Source organism: Falco punctatus, assembly GCF_963210335.1.
Source record: "Falco punctatus genome assembly, chromosome: 5".
In the NCBI taxonomy this organism is placed as follows: Eukaryota; Metazoa; Chordata; class Aves; order Falconiformes; family Falconidae; genus Falco; species Falco punctatus.
In genome coordinates, this window is record NC_137584.1 from 39,102,084 (window position 1) to 39,129,797 (window position 27,714).

Below are 27,714 nucleotides of genomic sequence, written 5' to 3' on the forward strand. Positions count from 1 at the left end.
AAAAATCCTTCAAGAACCCCCCCTAAAACCCACAGGGCTTCCCGAATTTCCTAAATGTCAAGATTTTTGGTTCAAGAAGTCTCTAAAATACAATTTAGCCAGCACAATAGCTTTATTTTGCAATTTGAATTATTATACACAACTCGGTAAAAGCCTACAAGAGGAACAGCAAGGAGACTTACCACTTTTTGGCATTTCCTTATGTTAGAGTCAAAGTGCAGGGTCTCCAATTAATCCCCAAGGTAAAAGAACAATATTTTGCTGTTAACAAAAGTAATGTTAACACTTAAAATATCTAATTAGTTATTTAAAAGGCCACATCTTCAAATGCAATTAGAAATCATTTAATAAATTTTTGTTTCTTTTGGTATGATAAATTGCCACATATCCTACAGCTAACTGGTAATGGAACATCAGGCTTTCCCAAGACATGTAAAAAAGCCAACACCGTCTCTACATTATTCCATACACCTTAAAAATGAATGGCAGAAATCAAATGTTCCCAGGTGTTCAAGTGGAATTTTATTTCCTTCAGACATGCTGTTGATCTTATTAAAAAAAAGGAACAAACAAACAAAACAAAAAAAGAAAAAGCCCAAACCAAATTTTTTATACATAGTATCTCGAGGCACAGGTTCCCCACATACATAAAAAAAATGAGAAAAAAATTTATTTTACACAGGATATATCCTATGTTACAACATTGTTGCTGTTTGTAACCTATGGCACATTGATTTTTTGGGGTGAAAAAAAATTCTCTGTGTTCAGCTGCTACAATATGGCACAAAGTTAAAAATTAACATCATGACTAAATATCCTGATGCTTTTCTGCTGGCTATTTTGGGGTGCACATAAATAAAAGGCACACTTTTCCTCTCTCCTCTCAAATCATTTATGTACTGTACAAGCCTAACTGTACTGCTCCATGCCTGCTGGCCCAGTGCAAAAAAAAGATTTAAGTCAGCATCCAATGCTAGTAGCTGCTCTATATGCTTAACCAATGGCTTTAGATTAGCATGCTACTTCCACTGTGGTGAGCACTGAGAGGCCAACAGTGTTCCTGAAAAAAATTACAAAGCCAAAAAAAAAAAGGAAAAAAGAAAAAAATTAAGTTATTTATATTCACTTACATGTATATTTTTCAAATGTGTTCACAATGTTCAGAAAGTGCACGTTTTGAAGTCTTGTTTCTGTATTACAAATGTCCATGACCTATATATTATAGCAGCGCCATGTACAACAGTATCGTTAAAGAGCTGTCAATGTTTCCATTACTGACCCTGTTTTGCAAGAGTATAATGAAAATACAAGAATTTGCTCTTAGCTAGAACTTAGTGTCCATAAATGTCTTCGGTATGGTATCTTTAAATATTTGGATTCAATTCTGTACAGTAGTCAGAATCTGAAAAACAGCACACTAGTGGTTTCACTTTTTGGCGCTCATTTTTACATAACAAGTATTTTCAAGAATGAAAGTGAGCACATGAAGAGCCCTCCATAATAAAAGCTCCACAAACCATTACCACACTGTTAAAAACTTAACAAAACCCAGTAAGATTTAGTTAATGATTTGTGGATCCTTACAAAAATCACTTTTCATGGTTTAACAACAGATAACATCAATGAAATTATCATACATAAAAACAGCTTAGGTCTTAACATCAATGGCCTGACAAACATTTAAACAAGAATATCCGGTGTTAAGACTAGTGCTAAATTTAGCTCCTCTCAATTTGATATGCTGTTAAAAAAAATAAATTCCAACTTTCAGAAGAGTCTGAAAAACAGCAGTTTCAAGTAAGTCTGGAGCAATTAGGTATTGTGGCTAGAGTTACTATAAATACATACTACTTGCTGACTTGACAAAGTTGTGTTAAAAGAAGTGTGAGTTCAACTGCTACCTCTGAAGGTTCTTGCTTTGGTTATCTTAAAAAAAAATTAGACTGTTATAATAGCAGTGCAAGTTCACTATAAAGCCACATGCATCTCTGTCAGTGTTTTCTTATCAATTGGGTTTTATTATGCCCACTGCCAGCAACGGGCATTCTGCTTGGAAAATTCATCTCCTGCTGTAAAAGATTTGGCTGAACCAAATGAAGAAAATAATTCTGACATCAGACTCAAATGGGAATGCACCGTTTCATTTAGTTCTTGTTAAAGAGTATTTAAAAGCCTTCTCCACCTACAGTCTTTTTGAAACACAAGGCACAAATAGGGAGTGGACATTCCAGCAAATAGTGATTGTCTGAAATTAACAGTCCACAGCAGTCTTCTAGTCCAGCATAATGAAACACTTTTGCTGTCCAGTTTTATGCCACATCTTCTAGATAATCTGCAACGTCACTTAACTGAGAAATGGTAAGGTCTTGTGTGATGCCTTCAAGCTAGAAAATAAATGAAATTACAAACTCAGAAATCATAGAAACAGTAAGTATAAGTATTATTTCTTGTAGTCCCTCCTGTAGCATCCCATTCTTTTGGCCTCACGCTCTTTTAGTGACATCTCATACTCCTGAAGATCTGTCTGAGTACCTCCTAAAGATATAAGGATAAGACATTCCTATGCCAAATACTAACCCAGTGTCAAATACATTTTACATGGCTAGAAACAGACAGTGAATTGTGTTACAAAACAATTGTTGGGGGGGGGGGGGGGGGGGGGGGTGTTTTGTTTTTTAATCAGTGTAGTATCTAGACTTGGCAAGACTACTTGGTGTAAAGATACAGAACATAACAAATAATACAGCCTTATCCTAGGAACATATGATAATGGCACTTCCCTTCACGGAAGGTTAAAAATAAAAAAGGCAAGATCACAAGAACATGAAGAACAATTTTAGAAGATTCATACTTTATCACTGGCATTTGACTCTTCTGTTTCCACAGAAATTTCATCTATTTCTTCACCAATACTGATATCACTTTTTTCTGAGCGATGGCTAGTACTAAAGAGAAAGAAAACCATAAATGAGGAAATAAGACTTTCTTCTTGAACATCCAGGTGTTACGTTCACTTTATACCTGACATTTGACTGGGATTTCACTTCCTAGCAATTTAAATATGAAGTTACTTAAAACCCCATAACAGCTAAAGACTTTCTACCTAGATGAAGCCATGATAAATACTTAGGCCTCAATCCTGTAGTTTACAACACCAATACCTTAACATCGTAAGGTTAAGGCTGTTCAATATTTATTACTGACTACTCATGCATGATGCTTTATTTCTTTGTTGAATATTTCAGCACACACCATATTCATTGTTTAATAGCATTGTTAAGTGAATGGTTCAGGAATAAACCAAACACCTTCCACAAAGAAAGCAACAATTTATAATAAGTTAGTACCCGATTTTTAAGGAACTCATTACTACCTACACAAAAGGGATCAGGTACTTTCATGTTTGTAACCACATGTACTAAAATAGCAAACGGAAGTTTAAAGGAGTTCCGAGATACTGACAGACTCCAGCAATAGTGACTAGCCGAAATATTATGAAATAATTCAAATATGCTACTGTATATGCTTATAATGCAAGGAATACTATGCTACTGCAGTATCATCCTTCTCTTACCTGTTGAAGTCATCAGCATACTCATCGTCATCTCCATTTCCTAAATAATTTTTAAAAGGTATTAATCAAACAAGTTTTATTGCCAAGAAATGCAAAAAAAAAGAATCTCTTCCTGCACCCAAGCATATGGTTTGGTGGCCAGCAAAAGTGTCAAGTAGATTAAATTACTTGAGCAGGTTAGGAAGAGACAATGACTTCATATTTGTCACTAATTAATCTCAAGCTCATTTATACAAACCGTTTTGAAGTTGAACATACATTTTCGTGATATTGACTACATTGCTGAAGTCAAAACTGAAATACATGGCAACTATTTTGAGAGAGAGCTGATACTTCTTATATCACATCATCTTCATATTGCTCCTTCATATTCATATCGTTTACAAATAAACTTTCAAATGTGTGGATGACAAGAAAATAGGCCACTGAAAAACAGTAAGACTTGCCTGGCTATATTTTTGCACAAATATAAACCCCCTCTTTTCTTAGAAATCTAGACAACAAACAAAATTTATCATTTGATATTGGCAAACATATGCATAGAGAGAATCAAATTTTTGCCACACATGTAAAATACTAATCCACATACAAGACACCCATTTTGACTTTTCTGTATTCCTTTAGATCAGATCTTGCTCTTAACTCCAGTAAGTTTCAAAACGGTGTTAAACAATGACAGAAGTAAAAGCTGAAGATTTTAGTTCAATATGTGTATTTCAGTTTCTCAGATTCCTCTAAGAAGCTGGGCCAGAACTTAAGGGTTTACAATATCAGAGCTTCCTCAGGTTTAGCAGTTACTTGCCTAATTCTAGTGATCCCAGTTTTACATTCACCAAAAGCAGGTCTTTCAAAACAGAGTTTCTATTCAAATCTGTAAGAAAACAAAAGCACTTATATCAGAAATTTGACTTATGACTCTTTAATAACATCCCACTAAAACATATACATCAACCATTTATAACAAATGTTCTTTTATAATAATCTTATATAATTTTATAGTGTAGTATGCTAATATTATATGCAATTTTCAGGTCTGAACTCCGCTAACGTTTAAAAACGTGAGTAGCAAACATGGACAGTCTCCCAGTATTCAGGATCAGGTTTTACAACATGAAAGCAAATATCCTTAAAGAACTTCTGCAAATAATTTAAGGTAACAATACAAAGGAGTAAGTCAATTTCAGTTAGAAACCAAGCAACAGAATATTATACTCCTGAAAACTGCCTTATATAGACCAAAAAGAGGAGTGTATATAAGTATTTCATGCTCCAAAACCTAAGATGCCCCAATGATGACATAATACATCAAAACCGCTAAAAGATCACTCAGATAAAAATGCATTATTATAAAGCATATTACACAAGAAGGGGACCACATACTTAATCACATTTGCATCTGAATATGTAGTGCAGTCATTGTATTACGGGAAATATATCCTACATTTATCAAAACATAAGAACATGTAAAAACTTACTACTATCAGACTCCTTTAGCGAAGGTGCACCAGTCAGGGAGCTTAATCCACTTTTTATAGGTGGTGCATCAGAAAGGGATGCTAGACCTCCTGCTTTATTAGCTTCAGTTTTCCTAAAACAAACCAAACAAATAAGCAGTCTACAGAGCTGTGAAATGTGCGTAGTGACTTCTTTTTCTATGATTTACTAAATGGTCGTAAAACGAGAACAGCAATATTCACAGCAAAAAGAGCTAGGGACAAAGGACTAATCGTTCTGTAATCTTAACAGTAGGCAGTTTACTGGCACAAGTGTCAAGCGAGACTTCAGTAAGACAGTCACTTTCTCACCTATGCAAAGACTTCTGCCTGCCTTCTTTCACAGACAGAGCTCCTGCACCTCCATCAGCATCACTGTTTTTATCAAAGGGCCTTTCATTATTCCCACATGAAGAAAGATTCAAATATAAATCAGTATTTAAATTGGTTTGGTTTACAACTAAAACTACGTCTGACAAAATTAAGAGTAAGCATCTACTGTAGTGATAATACAAAACAGTTTATGCTGTTCTGCCTGCTGTCAACACAGTTGGAGGAAAGTCAACATGAGGGGATCTGCTGTCAAACTGACTTGCAAATGCTTCTGCATTTCTTCTGGTAACATCTACTAAACTAGAGCAACACTCTTATTACTTGAGCACAGCAAAAGAACACCATGAAATGATACTGCATATAAATGATATTTAGTTTAGATATCAATAGATATCTAAACTAAACTTCAAGATAACTTGACATGATAGCACAAATACAGTTTTTTTCAGTTCTGAAACAAAGCTATTTTATAGTCCAGTCACTATTCTTGTTTCAAATGGTATTTTTCAGTCATCAGACTCCATAGAGGAACAATTAAAAAATGCCCTTTGGAAGCTTCTGCAGAATTAGCATACGCAGAAATAACAATACTTCACTGAAAGCATAGAACTGCACACAAAAGGTGCTGCAATGTGAAGAGGAAACCCTCGTCTGTTAGAAAACTGTCCTCATTCTCACAATGGAGCCAGTTGACACTTTCACCAATTTTTTGTACAAAGCCATCCAGAACGCTAAAGCATTATCCTTATTATTGTGCACTTCCTTTAGTACTGATTGCTACTGCAGCTCTGCTGCAAGAAGAAAAACCAGCATCCATGCTTTATGCATGTTCATTCCACCAAATATATAGCCTTACTGATGCACCTAAAAGTGATACAGGTTTTTCCACTCAGTGTACATCCAAGAGATCCCACAAGACACTGCATTTCAAAGAACAGAATCATGGAAATGCACCTTTCAGAAACAAAATATTGCAGAACAGATCTAAACACTGGCATTTACAAGCATAAATAATCAAACATCTGCTAGCTCAAAGGCCTGCAAGCATACAGAGGACAAAATAAACTTGCATTAAGGAGATCATCCATGTCACCTACCAGCCATAAGTTCTTTCTGGTTTGGGTATAGGATCATCAAAAAAAGAATCTCCCTCTACATCATCTTCATCCACACCTGGATCGCTTTTTTCTTTGGTATTTAAGTCTTTGTTTTCTAGTTGAGGATCTAGTTTTGTTTCATTAGGCAGAAAATGAATGCTTTTTTTGCTTGCTTCCCCTGATGAGACACTTGTATCACTTTGAGTGGTTTCAGCATCCTTGAAAGATAAAGAATGAAAGGAGTTAAGAGTATTATAAGATGTAAACACTTAAACAACATATACACCTACCATTCCTTTTGAAAAAGTTAGCTCAGACTTATTAGTATTTTTCAGGAATTTATTAGTATCATCAAGAATCACACAAAAGGAAAAAGTTAGATTTACCACTTTTATAAAGGAAATGCTATTTATTGTTGCTGCCATCAAAATTTTTTGTTCATCCTCTGCATTGCTTTACTATCTAGATCACCTCTACCATAAAAACAACCAATTTTAAAAGATGTTGGTCATCAAATAAAGAAAACTAGACAAATTGATTCTTATCTCTTAGCTTTGAATATAGAGGGGGTTGTTTGTTTTATAGCCTGGAAATTATGTGATGCTTTTAGTGTTATTTTACATCCCACCTATAAACAAACTTTTTTAGTTATAACTATTATCTTCAAGAGAAATCAATTTAAACCCATGCAAGTTACCCTGACTTCCATATTACAAGGTAACCTCAGCAATATAATATTAGGTTTTAAACTAGCAAGTGTAAGATGACTGCAGTTGATGACACTTTCTCCCTTCAAATACTAAAACCAAAAATGACATAAACAAGATACTTTGAAAGTACATAATTTTCAGTCTTCCATGCTTATGGCTCCGTCCTAGATACTCAAGCATGTAAGGACTATTCTATGTACTAACTTTACATAATACAGCTCAAGTTGTTATCTTTGCAAAACTTTGTGGCCCAAAGAACAATATTCAAATTTACCTAGATAATTAAACTCACTTGAAAAAAATGGATTCTTATTTTTAACCAATAGCGTCTTTCTAAGTAGCAAGCAGTACTGCAATTTCTATCTTCTCCTCATTAAAATTAAGCCACTTAATATCTGTTTATTAACTTCCTTCCTGCACACTAATAGCAACAGTTTTAGTTTTAAAACAAAAACAACAGTATTGCTTAATTCAGATAATCAATATGTAGCTTGCACTGTGTCAAGTATTTCTTTATCAGGCTGAAGTATAATTTTTGAACTGCAGGCCATGAAAGTTGAAAAAGGCCTGCCAAGGTCATTTTATCTCAGTCACAGAACCACATTCACTTGCTGGCAACAGCTCAGTTGTTCTAGGGCAAGAACAAGTAAGTGGCAGCAACAATGAAATTTTAATTTCCTATCCTAGAGGAACAGAATCATTGTTGAAAATTAAGAGCCTAGTGATAACCTGACTGGAGTAAAAGGGAAGTTACTGCTACTTTTCTATTCTGGGCCCTGAGGGAGTGAGCTGCTGCTATCTCATCTGAGAAACTACAAGCACAACAGTTGGGCTTTGCTTGGATTCATATATCATAAAGCTTTGCTAAAGTGCACTAACTACTTTACAATTGTAGCGATAGGTTAATGATGGCTGAGGGTTCAAAGAGCAACATCCCTACCTTGAGTTTCAGACTTAATGGTGTTAATAAATCAGAATGTGGTTTCACACTTGTACTTAAACAAATGCAATTCTCTGCTGCTGCCAAGAGCTGTGGTCTTGGTCTCTCCCAGCACACTTCCTTCTACATTACATGTATTGGTTGCCAAGTCACAGTCAGAGCCAGTTAAGCTCACAGGTTTGCTGAAAAAACACCAAAGAATCTCAAGTTTGATCAGGAAGCCTAAAGTGTTCAGGCAACTTCCATCTTGCTCCAGCTGGGACTGGCTAAAATTTCCTCCAAGTATGTTGCACAGGCAGAATATTTTCCCATCCTGCCTTTACCAAAGAGAGAGAGAGAGAGAGAACCAGGAAGAAAATACATCTAAAAACTGTAGTCCCATTAAGATAGCCACTACTTATTCTTAGAGGAGTATGTAGTCCAACCAACAGCTGTTGCTATTCTGTAAGAATCATCCATACAGAAACCAATTTTCTCCCATTTCTGAGATAAATATATTTTCATGGAGGATTCAGCAATATATTATGTAAAGAATTTCCAGAACAAGTTCATCTCCCACTGCAATAGAATTATGATTTGCCTGCCATAGCAGATGAGTATAAAGAATATAAAAAGCCTGATCATAAATTCCAATTTATTGGAAATTATATTCTACTTGCAACCTCATTACATCAGAAAAAGCATGTAAATGAAAGTGTTTTTATCACCACCTCAGCTGCTGCTGCATGCTATAAGTATTCAACCCTCAACAACACACAAAACTCTCCTGAACAAAAGCAAACATGACTCAATGAACCATCTTTTACCATACTTTAATACTTCTTGCTCAGATTTAAATACTATTTGGTAGTTTCTTGTGTGCTCCCCTTCCCCACACCCCTCCCCTCCACTCTGACCTTTATTCCTGTAACAATGATCAAGTGATAACCATCAGTGGCAGTCCTAATGTATGCATCTGGTCCTGATGGCTGCATCTGACTCAAAGTGGATTTGGGGGAGACTGATAATGCAATAGCCAAGGGCTAATTTGAACAATATGCTCACTTAACAGTGCTGGTCAAGGCCCAACTCAAGCCAGGTTTGAAAGAAACTAACTTCTGTAGTTGGCATGCAAATATGACTAAGTCGATCATCTTACTCCATAAATATCAGTGCCCAGGGCTCACTGTGCTCTCGTGCACAGCAGTGGGCTGCACGCCAGGATCTCCCCTTCATTAGGGACACCGCTCAAGGTTACTCTTCGAGGCTGAGGGATTCCTTGCTGTGACAGATACTCAGTAAAGTGATTAATAGCATGCTAAACTGAAATCTCAGCTAAGTGGTATAAAAGGATTGATTGTGCACATACAACTCTTTAGATACAAAACATTGATCCAATTTGGGACGAAAGTCTGGATGCAGCTGCACCTAAACTCTCTGAGAAGGAGTTTAGAACAAAACAGGGTCCTTTCTGAACCTCATGACTCGATGGGAAAATTTCCTTGGCAGTTTTGTCTGACTGTCCTCTATGCAGCAAATAAGTGTCCTTTGCCATCGATTCTTGTTAAACCACTGTCACATCTATTATCAAACTTTTTTACATTTCTCTTTTATGTCAATAAACATATTGCTACATCTTTCTTACAAGTGAAGTACATCATTTCTTTATAACTTAGACCTTAGAATAAATCCTAGCATCACTTTCTTGTGTCCATATACCTATTGGGGATTAAGTATATACACATTAAAAAAACACCACTATTGACTGGACCAGTCCCAGTCACTATAATTAAGCTGAAGTCAGTCAATAGAAGCTTGTGCATCTATAGATTAGTAATGTAAGTAGTTGATAGCAGCCTGAAAAAGAATTCTGACCTCAACACATAGAACAATGCAATGCAATGCAATACAGTATCACATAGAGAAACAGCATTAATCTTTGGAAATCATTCAGGCATGGTTTATATTTATTTTCCATGCAGTTTCTACTAGTGTACCTAGCACTGTTTGAGCTGAGTACAGGAGTTCCTGTTTTGATCAGGCCCAAATAATTGTGATAAAAGAACTAAGACTGCCATTTATTCCCTCCTCCAAAGCAGTTTCCAGGCATAACTTAAAACTCATTCTTATCAATTTAGTTTCCTAATGAAACGAGTCTTAAGACACTATACGCCTTTGTGCTTGTGACTCTGTCTCCCCTAACCAATTTATTTTGGACTGGCTGGCAAAGTTTAACCACAGTAATAAGGGCAGAAGTTTCAAAAAAGCCCCAAACATCTGCATAACTGCATTGCCAAAAGTTCTGCCAAGAATAGACATAAAGGAATAAGATTTATACCAGACAGCAGACGAACCAGCCTTGAGGCGTGCATGGACATCCAGAAAAACATCCATATGAAACCTGGTTCAAACTACAAGCTATTGGAACTACTTTTTTCCTCTTCTAGACTTCTCCTGAGGAAAAGCCATATAACAAACACTAACCTCTTCTCTTTCTGACCTACTTATTTCAAAAAAAGTAATTTAAAATTGAAGATGAAAGGTAGTATATGCAAGGGAAAAGGGAATATTTATGACTTCTAACCCATCTTCAGTAGTTCTTAGCTAATCTAGTACAACCCCAAGACAAAAGTAAGGGCTCAGGTATAAAGCAACAATATTAATAACAGAGATGTTTAATCAGCATTCAGATCTTTTTAGGGGGGTTGTTTTACTATGAAAGCTAGTGCCAAGCAAGAATTATCTTCTACAGCAGGTCTGAAATTATTAGAATTTCCATTCAAATGTCAGTTAAAGAAATATTAGCTTTTAAAATACTACCAACAAGCACAGCAATTAATATAGTAACTCAATCTTGAAATGAAGTTTGCTTTTCAAATTGTATAGTTTCTGGGTTTGCATGGCAAAAAACTAAGGAAGAGGAATAAAATGAAGCAGATCCAACCCGAGATGGTCATATTTTCTTTTATCCTTACCAATCCCTCTCCAAACGCATGAACTAACAACAAAATCTATGTGATGTTTTATTTCTCGGCTTTGATTAGTGAGTTGGAAAGCTTCCAAGTAATTTCCCAATAATCCTGAAAAAAGGTATTAAAACTTTTTATGTGATCAGATTACATCAATAATTTGAACAAACTTTAGTACTTGAATCAGGGTTGTTTTCCTTTGGGTTGTTTTGTGGTTGGGTTTTGGGGGATTTTGGGTTTGTTTGTTTTTTTTAACGGAGTGTAGTGCATACGGAAATGCTGCTTTTCCTGCTCCACACTGGTAATTTGTGTCGATCAGTTCCAGTCAAATGTAAATAAGTATTAGAGCCTGGAAGATATTAGTTAATACCAGTTTTGTGCTAACAGGAAGCAGCAGAGAAAAGACAAGCCAGAGGCCCCAACACAGAGACAGTTGTATCCTAACACCCTTATCAATGCCAAGGGCAATCAGCCAGCTGCCTGATACACAGGGCAACGCAGCTCCAACCTGTCTGCATCTCACAGAGGCTGCGTGTATGTGCTGTCATGTACCCAGTCAGAAAGGTACAGGACTTTACAGATCATTTAAATTAATGCCATTGTATCTGCAGTTTCATAACAGTTCTCTTTTACTTATTACACATATGTTATGTAGCTTTTTCATTATATATAAACACAATCTTACCTTATTTGGTATGGGGTTTGTACTTGATCTTCCATCAGATGATTTTGATGTGGCACACAGGCTATCACTTAAAACTGGAGCCACCTAAGAAATTCAACATAAACACTTCTTAAAAATACATTGAATTTTGTCGTAATACCATCCAACAAGAAACAAGACTACCATCTTCACTCAGTATGCAAACTGCAACGCTGTGATGTTATTTTAGGAAGTCTATGACAACTACTTCTGAATTTAAGCTTTTATTGTGGTAATTAATATATCCTGGGTGCAGAGAATTCTTCTTTCGAGCCACAATCACAGCAGACTAATCAAATGCTTTTTCATTAATTTAATTTATTCCATTAAAATATTACTGTCATTGCCTTTAGATAGTTCAATAGTTCCCTATATTAAGTTTTAAATGCGTATGTTTTCAGAACAGCTTTAAAGCTTTTAACAAAACCAAACCTAGGCTTTTCAGGTCATATTAAAATTAGAAGTATGCCAAAGAAAATAGGTACAGCTAAAAATGTTACCAAACCACACTAGCAATTAGAAAATAAGTGACAGTGTTGTGTGCTATTTAACTAGGTTCACTCTGTGTTACTATGTTGTAGCAGAATATTAGTAAAGCATACTAGGGTGACATCAAAAGTAACAGATTAGTCATAATTTTATCTTTCAGCATTGTTTTCTGATAAGTTACATTGAAGGCATAATAAAATATAATAAAGCCTTGAAGCAGTGAAATACTATAATAGCCAAGTGTTCTTAATTTCAGTCATGGTTTTCATCACTGAAATGAAAATGAATAAAGAATTATGAAGAAAGAAAGAAAATACATGTTAACACTACTTACTTCCCCACTGCCTGAAATCTTTTTCTGCTGACATTTTTTAACAACCTCCAACAACAGGGGACCACCCACAGTACCTTCTGCTTCTATAATTCCCAAATCTCGAGCTAGGTTTTCTCGACCGTCAAGGCCATTTAGCTGGGGGGGAACAAAAACAACACATTAAAAAAAATAAAATCACAACACAGAAATAGCTGTCAGAAAACAGTATATATTTTGAAATATAACTCCCGAAGTTTTTTATTCTTATTTAACACAGCAATATTTTGACTAACCAGTGATTATTTAAGACTTCTGTTAGCATGTGGGCTAAAGTAATGATAGCCTATTGCATTATTTACATCTGACCTGTACCTGAACTTAGCACAGACTGTTGTAAATATGCAAGTATTCATCATTATCATGTTTCATGATTTAAGGATTTATATAGTCAAGTTACTTTAGCCTATCAGATTTAAAAGTGGATCCTAGGACACCTAGCCAGGGGTTCCAGCAAATACATAGATGAGAGAGTCCCCATTCCTGTGCATATAGAAGTGCACCAACAGAGGTCAACACTTACTTTCAGTCTCTGTTTCACTTTAAAAAACTATGGATTTGGACAGAAACAAGAAAGAAATTCAGTATCAGCCCTCCAACCAAAAAAATTTGACACAAAAAAAATAAAAGAAAAATACACTTTTTAAAACAGAACTTCACAGCAGAAGCAGAATGTTGCAGCAAATTCAGGTTGGTTGGCATAACCTCCAAATGACTATACTGCAAAGCGCATCAGCTCATCTTGAAGTCACAATTATTTAGTGACGCTTCCTATCAAAACACGGGTCAAGCAAATACAGAAGCAAGCCACCACTAGCCAAGCACACTGAAACATGGAAGATAAAGAGACAATACAACAGACTGCTCAGAGACGGGGGCTAGTAGATGAAGTAAAATCTTTCGGCACTATACACAGCAGCCTTGGCCAATTAGCTTAACTTTGTCCAGATTTCATATATGTACTGCAAGAGGTGAAAAAGACCCTTACTAGAAAAAGGAAGGTGGCATTTCAAAGAGTATGAGATGCCGTTACAATGTGCATGAAGCACTGGTCCCCAGATTGAGTGGCAACATGACAGAAAGCTTGACTTTCTATCTCAGGGGTCCTCAAACTATGGCCCACAGGCCGGACACAGCCCCCCAGGGTCCTCAGTCTGACCCCCTGGTATTTACAGAACCGCCGGGGGTTGGGGGAAACCAAGCAGCCGCAGATGACCTCCTGCCACTTCATCCACGCGCCAGCCCCCTGTTTAAAAAGTTTGAGGACCCCTGTCTGATAGCATGAACATAAATCTATGTACAGATGTGTCCTAGTGCAATAAATGCAGTTATGGATATTTGGTAAAGGACAAGAGTGTACAGGATTTTCTTCGATTAAACCCCTAAAAAGAAACATGAATTTCTGAGAAACAGAAGTCAATTAACTGACTTAACAAAAATAAATTAACTATTCAAACTGACATTAAAAATAAAAACGAGTATTGGGATGTAAAGATAAATCCTTCAATTAAATGGAACTGTTTCAAACCCAAATTTATTACTAAAATCTTTATACCATAAAAGGGGACAAATGAACAAATGTGATGAGAAAAAACTCTAACTTGGTATCAAAAGCCTAAAAGCAATCAGTTGGGCTACATGATCATTTTAGGTCCCTTCCAACTGAACTGTTTTTTTCAATCACTTTTTGTCATGTACATCAGCACAAAGTCCTTTGTTTCACTGAAATTTCTCTCAGAGTATATTACTGACATTTTAATTTTCATGTAACAGTATTACCTTAATATCATGACACAGTAAAATTATTGGCAAAAAATGTTGCAGGAGTATTCTGTTGTATATACTGCTATATGATTTCACAAAAAAAATAATAATTGTGGATTCAAAATTAACATATTATCAAGCATTGATTTTTGATAAAGGGAATACTCACTTATTAGCACACTCTCCTGGAATATGTGTCTTTAAGGCAGTAAGTACCCTTTACAAACTAAATATAATTTTTTTTTTAGAATAAACAGAAGCAAGCGGCTTAAATAAACCTACTATAGCTTCTGTATTCATTGCCATACACTCCAAACGATCAATATAGCATACAAATAAAACCAGTATATCTTACTGTGCTTGATTCAGGCTGAAAAACAGCCAATGTCAAATCAAGATTGAAAAACCGTAGAAATTCTGCAACAAGACCTGCTACCAAGCGACCTAAAAACAAAATGCAAAGAATAAAAATACACCAGACAGACACAAATATTTAACATTAACATGACTTCAGTATGAACGTCTGCACTGATTCAACAGTCCTACAAATATCATTTAGACATTCAGCAAACTACCACTACATCGCTAATTTGTGTACCAATTTCTAACTCAGCCATCGTATAAAAAAGCAATACTGCAGGAGCATAAATAGAGACTGCTTACAAAATGCAGGTATAAGATTATTTTTTTAGGCTATTCAGCTGTTCTAAAGACAACATTTTGGCATTTCTCCTATGCATGCATTCACTACTGTGCCTCTGCAGTGTGTTTTCACTGATTACTGTTTCTATCAGTCCAGAATGCTTCTGAGTTTGCGTAATCATAACTCATAATGAAGTATTAATTGAAATGCTTTAGTCACCTCACTTCAGCAATATTAAACTTCAAAAAATACAGATTTAATTGTATTCTGAATGAATAGTATTTATGACATCCCTTGTCATAAATATGAACAAAACCATGAACAAAAGCATCCTTTATGTCATTAAGACTGTACAGGTAAAAGATACAAAGATTTAATCCTTTGTTTCCTGGTTTTATTATTTTGAGAAGTATACTAAACAAAGAACTTACCGTCTTTTGTACCTAAAAAACTTTTCAAGCTTTCATTTACCAGAGGTGCTTTGTTCTGTCAAAAAGCAAAAAACAAACAGTAATTAACATCAGCCTCATACTAGCAAGAAACTGAAAATCACAGCAAGGTGGTGTTTTGTTGTACACTGTTCCACAACGATGCCTGACACATTTAATTCACCTCTTTACAATCTACCTTTATATTAATTCTACCACCTACAAGTAAAAGCTGGAGAGCCACACATTTACTTAGGAAAAATCAAAATCGTCTCAGTGTTTCTATTATAAAAGCTACAAAGCTAGAGTGATTTCACCAAAATTCTTGATAGTACACTGATTTTTATTTACTTAATGATTAAAAAGGTAACTTAACTTCCCAGATTGCTCCTCTAACATAGCGCCAGTTTTAAGGAAATTCAGTCCCACTTTACAAAAAATGGGAATTTACAAATCATCTAGATAAAACGTGGATCGTGCTAATTAGTAGTTCACAGATCAATATTAATCTTCTATTAATCAAAAGACCTTCAAAGATATGAAAACGTTCTTTTTCTCCCTTGTTAGATTTGCCCTCTTCAACTTTGATTTTTAAACAGAGATAAATCAATGTGCTACGTTTAAGTTTGTCAAAATTGTTCAAGGATTTTTCAAACCAAATTCTACGCGCCACTCCTAACATACCAAAATATCCTGGGTAAGAACTTAAGTTGAAGAAAAGGGTCTGTTACAGGGATTTATCACTACAGCCGTAAATGCTAACACACACAAAGAGCTGCACAATAAAGGAAATCTATCTTGCTTAATATTTAGGAATTCAGAGTACTGAAAAGTATTAATGTATTTCCAGCATCTCCACAGCATAAAATTAAAATATGATACTTTTAAGCCTTCTGAAAAAAGGGTGAGCCAAGGTCAACTGCAGCAGATCTCTCTTCAGCCCTGGTGCTCCTCAGATAGTCTGGGAAGTTGTTCTCTTGGTGTTCTATAATATTCTGAAGCTTCCCATAAGAGATGGCACTGTTCCGCTATATCACTCTTCCATTATGCCTTCTTCATAGATTTAGATTTCTGGAATATGAAATCTCATACCATAGAATAACTACTTGCCTTCCTTACTAATGTGACTGTAATGTCTGTTACAGTTGTGCAGTTTTCCAGAAAGAGCACAACTGTCTAACCAGTAGAGGAATAGTGCAGTTTTCCATTCCTGTCTTGAAACAGAGCCTGAACATACAGCACCCTCTCCCCTTTAGTTCTAGAAAAAGGAAAGACACAGGGAAACGAGGCAATGCCAACAGTAGAAGGGGTCACAAAACTAGCATCTGCATACCACTGCAGTACTGTTACTTTATGGTGCTAGTGTCACATACCCCTAATATTGTCAAGGTATCAGTACATATTCCATCTCTTAATTCAGAATTCCTTCTCAAATATAAGCAAATTATCCTGAAGTAAGCCTACAACATCCATTTGAGAAATAGCAGAAGCATTAGCATACTTTGCAAGTTACTGCATTAAATTGCTTTCACAATAGGCTTGTCAAAAAAACCACTACAATATTTTAAATATCAAAAGATGTTATTCCAATTTGATAAAACCTTAATCAGTCAACTAGGTATTTTTTTTTTACGGAAGTATTTAATGGAAAAGATATTTAGTTACTCCAGTCAATTGGACAGAAGCAATATAAAACCAGTAGAGAAAGTTACTTAAAGTTACAGTCTCAAAAGGCTATGTAACAATTCCTGTTCTTAAGCATCGATACCCTGATAGTCCTGTTCTGCATTCTTTAAGCATCATGCTCTTATGCAGTAATACATAATTTTCTCTTGTTAAATTTCACAAATAGAAAGTATTAAAACTACTGTATTTAATTCCACATGAAGAACTATCAGAATGCTGATTTTTTTAAGGTTCTCTTACCTCTACTTTCTCTTGTTCTTCTAATGCCAAAAAAACAGCTGCCCGCAACTCTGCCTGCCAAAGAAAAAAAAAAAAAACAACCAACAAACTACAAACAGCGTTTCTATAAGCACTGTTTTCCCTATGCAAATAGAATGCAAAGAGCCAGCACTTAGCTTAACAGCTATTTGTTTCTCCTCAAGCAACATTGGCATTGATTGTGATCTACATCACTGCAATTAATACACTTGAGATTACAGGCAATGTGACTTGAGGCTGACAAAGAAGAGCTTTCAGACATAAGTTAATAGCTTGTGATAATATATTTTGGAAAGTTAATGTTAAGACATACAAATTGCTGTGATTTCTTGTCAGATCACACTCAAAGAAACAACTTCTCAAGGAAAAGACAGCATGATTGAGTCACTCAAATACTCCTATGGTGAGGTTTTACCTAGCTGATTTTGAATGTCTTAATATCAAGGATCAGAATTCTTCCAACAATTGTTTTGCATATTTAAGCTTAAGCCTTGCTTACTTTTTTTTTTAATACTACAGTTTCACTACTTCTTTCATTGAAAATATCAAATGGACAACATACATTGCATTTGATGAATTAGTTTGCCATTTTCATCAACTCTTGATCTGACATTTTGAAGTAGCCAGCACATAACACACTGCAGTAATAAACTGTAACAGATGGTACTACTCTGTATGGTAGTTTTCTTAAGAGAAAAGCAGCAAGCAAGCTTTAAAGAAAGATTGATTTCTATAACTAAGAATAAGAACAATACAGTGAGCATCTGGATTTTCTCATGTATATCATGAAAGGTAACTAAACATGGATTACCCTGCAACTGTTCCCTCCCACAGAAAAAAAAAAAATCATGGCAAAAATAAAATAAACCTTTCCTTTTTAAGCATAACCCTCTTTGGACATGTTTTAAAGGGACAAAAAGTAATGCAACAAAGTTTAACATGTTTCCCATCAAAAGAAGTGTGAAATGCTTACCACAATTGTATGCAATGGTCATACTGCCAGTGCAGTTACATTTTTTCAGGTGCTGGGGTACGCAGAGCATTCAACCAGCAAATCCTCTCAGAATCCATTAATTTAAATACTATTCTTACAAAATCATTTTACATTTAACTTTCTGACCAACAGCTAGCAACTTGTTTATTTAGTCTTATGTCAATATGAAAACTATGTTTGCAAGGCTGACTTTCTGTTCCACTGATGCTACAGAAACCAAGTATACTGACATAAAAGGACAAGAAAAAAACAAACAAAAAACCCATTAAACTGTTCAAAATGAAAGACACATGGGTAGGGGTAAGTCCCTTTAAGGGTCTGCATCATGGGACAGTAGAACAAAGTTGTCTGTAAGTAGTTGCCATTACATCAGCTGATCCAGAGTCTGACCTGTTTGAGATTTTGCAACAGTATCACAATTGTTATTCCTTTTCTCCTAACTGTGATTGTTTGTCTGTTCTACTCCTCTAGGTCAACCCAGTGGCTTTTAAATACAGACTGCATTGCTTTTCTTCCTCTTCTCATTCATTTAATGACATAGTGTCAATTTATCTCAAATGTTGCCATTCCCCATTAATAGCAGGTTCACCTTTATTTCATTTAGTGCCCAATTAATATCCTTATGGCTAGGACCTCATCAACAGAAAATAATCCCACTGGTATTTACTACATCTGCCTTTGGTTTACCTGCAACATCTAGAATACCACCCTGTAGAGGAATGAAGGCAGTGGGCTGATTGACATGGATGATGTGCAGCTGTAGCTCATTCCCACTAAGTAGTTATATAGCCCTGAGGAGTGTGGGAGAGGGTGTTGGACAGAGGAGGAGCAGTGTGGTCTGACCTCTGGAGGAAGGAGAAACAGCATGGACAGTAGAATCTGACTGACGGTAAAAGCCTTGTTGTGGCCTACTAGTTTGGTTGTGCTGCAACGCCACCCTTCAGCCTTTCCACAGTTAAGCAGCCCTCCAACTGGTCCTTCAGTCCTGCAAGTGTCACAGCAAGTTTGAAGTTAAACACTCCTGTATTATCTCCACAAGAAAGCTTTCACCATTCTAACACACTGACCTTCACCCTTTGAGCTGGTTATATTTTGAGAATATCTTGCCATCATCTGAGCAGTAATCTCAATAAATTTAGACATGGAACCATACACTTCAATCTGTGTGAGGTTAAAGCAGTAACTCTCAGGTTCATGAGGAAGAAAGTAAAAAGCAACAACGACAAAGCTAAGGCCAAGGGAATAATCACCCCAATACAAGGAGACAAATCATACTACGCGGTAGGATGGACAATGTCATATAAGCTTTTCAGGACCTGACAAGTCACAGAGAATTTGAACACCAGAGACTGAGACCAATATCAGGCATGGTCACAGCAATTTGCTCCCACCAGCAGATAAGCAAGCTTATGCAGCTACAAAGATTAATCCATTTAAAGAGCATTCTTCTCCCTGCCCACCTTTTTTCTTTTTTAAGTAAGTGTGAAGGGTTTACATTTGTCTTTGCCCTAGTACCCTTTGGCACCAGTCCAATGAGTTCCATATATTGTTACAATCTGCTTTTGCCATCCTCCTATTCCACACTGCTTCATTCTGCTAGCAGTTTTCAACATAATTCAAACATGTTTTGAAGAATTTTATTCTAGTCTAGTAGTAAAGCAGACCAAAGCTTGATATGCAGCTTCCCCACCATATCCTTCCTAAGTCTTCAATAAAACAGGGTTATACCAATAAAGCAAGATGCTGACAAGTAAGGTGACAGTGTGTATCTACCACTCTTGCATTCACCAAAACAGCAGGCTTCCTTCTCATCCTGTGGAAGATGCCCATTCCCTTCTATCCCCAAAGTAGTTTTACCGGGTGAGAGCTCATAATAATGAGACAGCTATTTGATTTCACTGAACTTAGCTAAAACGAGTAAGGCTAACATATGACAACCACTGTCTGTATGCAGTGGGGAAATCTGTGGGTCAGTATTTTGAAACAGAAGTACATTTCCACTTTTCCTCCCAGGCATGTACAGTTCGACAGAGAACACAGTCTCTTGCCAGTTGCTGTTGTACTATAAATCAGAAACTTGTAGCCCATGAAAGCATCTTTTCTGCACCTGGGCTATAGCATCCCTCTTCAAAAACTGGATAAACTTATTCTGTTCTAAACACAGAGCTTCTAGCATATCTCTGAGGTAGAGGAAAACAGCTCAGAGTCCGCAGTTCCCTGGAAAAGGAAAAACAGTTCTTACTCTGTCAAGAGCTCCCCAAGCACAGTTTTTAGGTGGCATCTCAAAAATGCCAGTCTAATTTGGTAATATGGTCTTAACAGTAAGATAGCAAGCACCTACCTTGACAAGATTATTAGTTTGATATAGTACACTAGTAAAAGCCATCCACAGCAGCTTACATAGCCAGATGCCAGATAAAAAAATAAAAGGATAAGATAAAGACTGTTCAGGACTGAAGGATGACCTGTAGCCTCTAACTACCTCACACCTGCAGACTCCTTCTGACTGGAGGACCATTCCCTGAGAAGGTGGGGGAAGCAGCAGCAGCATGGCAAGTGCTAAGTAAAGCAGAAATTGAGATTCACCACAGAAAATATCAGGGACCAAGTGAAAAAGGTAGGGTTTTTTTGTGGTTTGGTGGGTTTTGTTTTGGTTTTTTTTTTTTTTTTTTAGGTACTTGGTGGATAGCAGGCAGTACAGTGATTCCTCCAGATAACCTTAAGAAAAATCGGAGAGCCACAAATGCCCCAATCAAGGAAGGAGTTACAACAATTAATGGTAACTTTAGGATATTGGAGGAAGCATGTATCTGCCATTTCCTGTCCATTGTACTTGCTCTTACAGAAAGGTAAACCCTGGGAGTGGAAATTAGAACATACAGAGGTGGTAAAAACTAAAAATACTGGGACCGCTACACCCCCACAACCCTATTATAGCCAAATGGGGTTGAACGGAACACAATATATGCTGTAATCTGTTCCAAACTGGTCCCCATAGGGCAAAAAAAGACTTCTATTGTTCAGCTCAAGTGCACTTAAAGAAACAGAACAATGATTCCCTGAATGGGAAACCGGACTTTTATCTTCAGTCTGAGCAATTAAACAAATTGAGAAAATGCATCGGGGACAACTTAGGCAAACTAAAGGACACATTACTAGAAGCAATCCTAAAGAGGTCTTCTCCCCCAGAGGAATTGCACAAAAGCGCCGATCAGAAAATGGTATGCCTACCTAAGGTTTCCAAATAGCAGATGCCCTTTTAGTGTTACAACAACTTTTGAAACCTTCACCCCTTCTGGATGTACCACCCCTCACTGAGGGTACACCAAAAGAAAACATTTGGTTTACAGATGCATTAGCAAAAAAGGTAAATAAGGCTGGCAAACAAGTAACAGAGGAAAGTGAATACAGTGCACAAGTAGGAGAAATAAGAGCAGTTGTTCTGGCAGCACAGAATGGAGCAAAAACCATCTATGTAGACTCCTATGCTGTGTGGGCTGGTGCCACAGTGGCTCTGTCATGAAAAATCTTGAATCGGGAAGTAAACAGATCCCCAATTTGGAGAAACACAGACTGGCAATTATTACTATACATAGCCAGGAAAACACCTTTCAAGATGGGAGGGGGTAAAAGCTCATGCTAAGGATAATCAACCAGCCACAAAGTGGAATCAAAGATAACTAAAATCAGTAAAATCAACTTAAATCCTGAGTGGTATTGTTTGGGAGAATGGTTACATCAAAACCTAGGCCACAGAGCTAAAGAAGCACTTTGCTGCACAAAGGCCAGCCCATGAACAGAAAAACTTGTGAAACTATGTTTACAGAATGTCCCCAGCACAGACTGAAAATAAAGCAGAACACCCTGCTAAAGCACCACCTCCACATATCAATGAAAGGAAAACCTTACGGTCTACACTGCAAATTGATTATATAGAACCATTCAAATCCTCTGTGGGATATCAATACATTCTTACAGGGGTCGAGTCATCGGCTTGCTTGTGGTGGTGACCAAGTGTCAGGAAGCCAATGGGCAAAACACAGTGTGAGGGCTATTATTTTGGTTCTCAAATCCACCTACTCCTGATGTTATCCAAAGTGACAATGGCACACATTCTTCATGCAAGATTGGGCAAAAGGAGGGAACTGAGTATTCCACACCCCATACTACCCTCAATCAAATGGGATGGTACAGTTAATGGCTTATTGAAAAGGAGTCCCAAACCAAGTGAGGCTCCATGGGATATGAAACTTCCCGAAGTACTCTATCAACTAATCACTAGGAGCCCACTGGAAGCCCTGTAAAGTGAGCATTCTTTGTAAAAACCTACCACAAGAAGTGATTTAAATTAGAATGCTGGGAACTAACCAATAGCTCTTGTCTGAATGGGAAATAATTAAAGGAACCACCAACTCACTGGTGCCACAACCACATGGTAAAGACCAAAGTGTTGTGCTGGCTCTTTAGTTGTATCCAAGCTCACCTGTGGATGCCATCTACAGTAGCAGCAATTACATAAGAGGTGAAGAAGGCACCTTACCCACTGACATTTGAAAGGTAATTTTTGATAATATAAAAAATTGGAAATATAATTCCACACCTGATGGTATTTAATCAATTTTACTTATGACCCCACCAAGAATAAGGCCACAGCTTTTGTCTTAACCATATGCAATGCTTTGGTATACACCATATTCCCAATCATTGCACTAGGATTAAATCACAATGGAGCTATACTCTATCCATTAGAACACAGAGTATGGGCTCAACAAAACAGAAGCGAATGGCAAACTATTGATGTTAATGCATGCATTGTATGGGAAGAACAAGTATTTATTTGTGGGACCATTAACACCATCAAAGCCCAAGACATTTGCCTTGACACTGAACAAAATGTCTGTCATTTTGAAACACATCCTGATAAAATCCCTGAAACTGTACCTGTATATAGTGGGAAAGGATATGTTCACATGAAAACTCTTTGTGATTTTATATGTGTAGATAACATTACTGTAGATAAAAGCAATCACCCAAATACTTCTGTTGGTAACTTTAGTCAAGTTGTGGGACATGACTTTAATTATTCAGCTCCTGTTCCGTCTTATCAATTGTGATCATTATATGAGTCAACATTTATTGCCTACTCCCACTGGCATTAATATTAGATGGGTGAAGAAACTACTACAGCACAATGACCTGTGTCAATTGCTAAAACATGTCTCAAACAATGGATACAAAACTGTCCATCATGATACAGAAGAGATACACCATGTCTTAGGTAAGAGTGAAGAATGATGGAGAACACCATTGGCAGGCAGCTCTTCCTGGATGGTCACCAACAGCAACAGAAGTGTTTAATCTTATGTTTCACGCAGTTGTGATTTTGCTGACGCCAATATGTTTACCGCTTAAAATTATATATAAAACAAATAACCCCATTTCAACCACACAAAACAAACAAATTAATGAATAAGCACTATCTACTTACCATGGACCTATAAGCACACAAACCATCAGTATGCTATTTATGGCACAGAGGGAACAGATGACCATAACACCACTCTGTGAAGGTAAGATGAACTGACTACAGTCACAGGGTGGAGTGTGGTGGTGTGCTCCCAAATTACCAAGAAATTAGCAACAACAGTATCAGCTGTCCAAAAGCATTACTAAGTCTTGTGGTATTAGTGATGCTAATCTCCCTCATATTTGTAGCAACAGCAAGGTCCAGAGGTGAAAAATTCAGGTGGCATAAACTTTTTTCCAGAACAAAAGAGATTAAAAGATACAAACCAAAAAACCCTAAAGTAATACAGGAACACAGTAAGAAGCATAATAGCTCTTCTTGCTCTGATGACAGTTCCGATAGGAGAAAGAAAGATCACATTCTCTTCAAGACAGAAGAACATCTCCATTTGTACAGCATGCATCACACAGTATCGGTGATAATTTTCACTGAAGTACAAATACCCACAGTTACATTCTGTATGTTTACAGAATTCATTAGGAAGAAGCCTTATCCCTCAGACTTATTCCAGTGATTAACAACTTTATATACATACACGAACGCACTGCATTTTAGAGAACACAGGAGATTCTCAATTACGAGTGGCAAATATATTTACACATCTTTCAGTTTTCACAATATGACTTCATTAAAAACTCCAGTGCTCAATGTCTATGGTAAATAGAAAAATCATGAATGTATTTTTAAATTAAATTTTAAATTAAAGATTTTTAAAGTATTATACAAGTAACATTTTTCCAGCTAAATAATTTACATCAAATGTACCCAATAAATTAATCTCAAAATAAGAGTAAACTAATAAACTGCAACCCATTATAAAAATCATATTCCATTAGAGAACAAAGGCATCACCCTAAGTTTCCTTCTAAAAATCACTCCATCATTATATGTTACAAAAGGTATTAGCTGACAGCCTGATATATTCTATCCACTGAAATTATTCCCCTTGAATTCCAGTCCTTCCAGAACTGTTTCTACCTATAGTGCTTCATTCCAATTCAGCTATACATTGACCATATATCTTTCTCTTCAATATACCTACTTCAATGAATCTTAAATATATTATACTTAGCTTTCTAGCCTCATCAGTCTTGAAAAAGTCAGCACTCATTCCGAAGTATAAAATAAACAACTGTTTTGATAACATGTAAATGTTCATTCAGTTCTACCACATACTAAAAAATACTGACACACAATTGATAAAGAAACACTATCGATCACAACTACATTTGTTATATTTTAATGGAAGGATGATGGTGATTTTTTTTTTATGCATGGCATAATTAATTTCAATTAAAAGCTGACCATTTAAGACTACTTGTTCAATCTTAATTCTTCTGGAAGACAACTGACTTTTTGTCAGGGACTAGCAGAAAAATTCTGTAAGTCATTGATACTATCAATCCACAGAAAGTCATCAAACTTGCATGCCAATTTGAATTCCTCAAATGAACAGCCTTGACCGTAATCATACCATTTATTAAACAGTAATTCCTGATATCAAAGAGAGACATAACCCAGGAAGTAGGATGCAGTTTGTATTTGTCTGTCATTTGCTAGTTTGCCTTAAGGATACCTTACACCATATTGGATACTATACACTTACAGCATTATGGTGAAGATCACAATAAGTTGTTGTGTGTGTATATATGTAACTATTTAACACAAATCTCAATGAACTGACAACCATGGTACAAAAACCTGCATACTGCACACAGACATTAATTAAGAAACTACAGGTCATGTGCTCAAAATGACCTAATTTGCTTGTGATTTTTTTAATCATCACTATATGTTTATTGGTTAACACTATGTGAGAGGTTAACAGGTGGCCCAAAAAGCCTATCTGATGCTTAGATAGAAAAAAGGTCTCCTGCTCAAAACAGTTACATGAGCTAGAATCTTCACTACTTAAGGAGTTTAAACGAGGATTATCTATTTGAATATGCAGAACACACATTTCAACAAAATAGTAGCATTAAAAATGTGACGACAACTAGCCCAAAATCCAGTGGACTTCAAAGTACACACACAAAGATGTTCTCACTTCTATTAAGCACTTAGTTGTTGAACTGTTGCTGAAACATCAGCAATGGTCATCTACCTCTTCAAGGTCTAAAATAGAACGCTGTGGATAACCACCACCACAACTGAGCCAAAATCCAAACTCCATTTCTCCTTTAGCTTGGAACTGAATCCAGCATTTCTTATGCTTCTGTATCCGCATGGCTCTTTGCTATACTCAATAATTATTGCTAGAAGCTTCTAACTTCAAAAAGAATACTTGAAACCAATTTTCATATCCTTTCTGACACAAGCTCAGGCTACACTACAGGCTTGGAAGCAGCATACACTCCAATATAAGAAAATACACAGAAGATAGTGTTTAACAGCATTATTGGCTCCCTGTAGGCAATCAGCATCCCCAGAGTTTCCAGGTTTAGGAAGTCTCCAAGACACAGCTCAAGCAACCCACGCTCAAGAAAAGCAACGTTTAAACAGCGACCCTCAAGAAAACCCGTTTGAAATTTTCAATAGGGGCTTTTCGTATCGAAGCAGAAACTATAAACCCTGTCCCACAGCACCCGGCGGCTGAGTATTTGCCGTGGGTTTGGCAGCTGCCAAGGTGAGCCCCTGCGGCCGCACGGTACCTAGGGGGGGCGAAACCGCAGAGCCGGGCGCCGGCCCCCCGCTCCCCCCCTCGCCCCGCCCGGGCGACCCTGCAGCTCCTGCGGCCGCCGGGCGGACCCACGCAGCGGTCAGGCCTCAGGCCCCGGCCTCCGCGTCGGGCGCGTACCAGCTGCACCGCGCAAGGCGGGCGCTGGCCGCGGCTCCCCGCCGAGCCGCAAGCCGAGGAGCACCGCGGGGGAAGCAGGCGCCACCGCCAGGCCGTGACGCCAGGAGAGGGCCCCGGCCAGGAACACCGGCTGGAAGCGGCAGCAAGAGGGGACGAAGCCCGTGGAGCCTCAGCCCCTCCCCCGCGCTCCGCTGGGCCGTTAACCGCCGCCGGCGCCGGCCAGCGCTGCCCCCTTCCCGCCGGGCGACGTGTGCGCGGGCGAGAGCCTCTCCTTTCCCCCACCTTAATCTTATTGAGCACCCCGCTGCTCTCCAGCGTCTGCACCAGCAAGTCCCGCAGCTCCGTGTCCTCCTCCGTCGCTGCGGCCGCCATCTTGTTTCTCCCTGACAACCGCCCAAACTGCGCTAGCGGTAGGACGCGGCCGGCAGATTCGCCTCCGCTGCCCGCGGAGGCACCAACCCAGCGGCGGAGCCGCGGCAGCGAGGCGCGGCGGGTCGGTACCCACCCTCAGTACCACTTCGAAAAAGGACGCAGAGAGGTCGCGGCCGCCCGGCGCCTCTGCCGTCCGCGGCGCCTGGAAACTGCGGCGGCAAATAGGCAGTGCGACCACGGCGCCGCGAGCGGCGGGCGGGAAGTTTAAAGCGGTGGGTGGCGTTAACGGCCGGGCTGGGCGGGGCGGGGCGGCCGTGCGGCCGTTCGCCCCTTCCCTCAGCCCACCTCCCGCCACGCTCGGATCCAACGACGGTTAAACCAGCCCGCCCACGCTCTCCCGCGCCCCGGGGGGTCCAGCCACCCTGTGCTCGCTCTCTCACCCTGACGCGGGGTTAAGGAGGGACCACCCTCCGCCCCGGAGCCGCGCTCGCTCCAGCAGCGAGGACGACAGTCCCAGGCCTCTGAGGGGGTAACACGCCTCAGGGCGGCGGCGGGCCCCGGGCGAGGATAGCGCCGCCGAGCCTGCCT

General features: G+C 38.0%; 1 protein-coding gene across 4 annotated transcripts; it reads right to left on the reverse strand.

Moving 5' to 3' along the window:
- Nucleotides 1-92: 92 nt before the first annotated feature.
- Nucleotides 93-27,410, reverse strand: CEP43 (centrosomal protein 43). Of its 4 annotated transcripts, XM_080388986.1 has the most exons (14): nt 27,037-27,408; nt 19,274-19,415; nt 17,419-17,472; nt 15,496-15,550; nt 14,777-14,865; nt 12,622-12,756; nt 11,781-11,864; nt 6,498-6,715; nt 5,380-5,460; nt 5,050-5,162; nt 4,377-4,445; nt 3,575-3,614; nt 2,852-2,945; nt 93-2,384 (listed from the first exon to the last, which is right to left on the reverse strand). In XM_080388986.1, the coding sequence occupies exons 2-14, from the start codon at nt 19,295-19,297 to the stop codon at nt 2,310-2,312; spliced, it is 1,131 nt and encodes a 376-aa protein (XP_080245112.1). In that variant the 5' UTR covers nt 19,298-19,415; nt 27,037-27,408; the 3' UTR covers nt 93-2,309. The 4 variants fall into 4 exon arrangements, with proteins under 4 accessions (XP_080245112.1, XP_080245111.1, XP_080245114.1 ...); XM_080388985.1 differs by lacking the exon at nt 19,274-19,415 and having other exon boundaries at nt 27,037-27,407; XM_080388988.1 differs by lacking the exons at nt 2,852-2,945; nt 19,274-19,415 and having other exon boundaries at nt 27,037-27,410.
- Between the last annotated feature and the right edge of the window lie 304 nt (nt 27,411-27,714).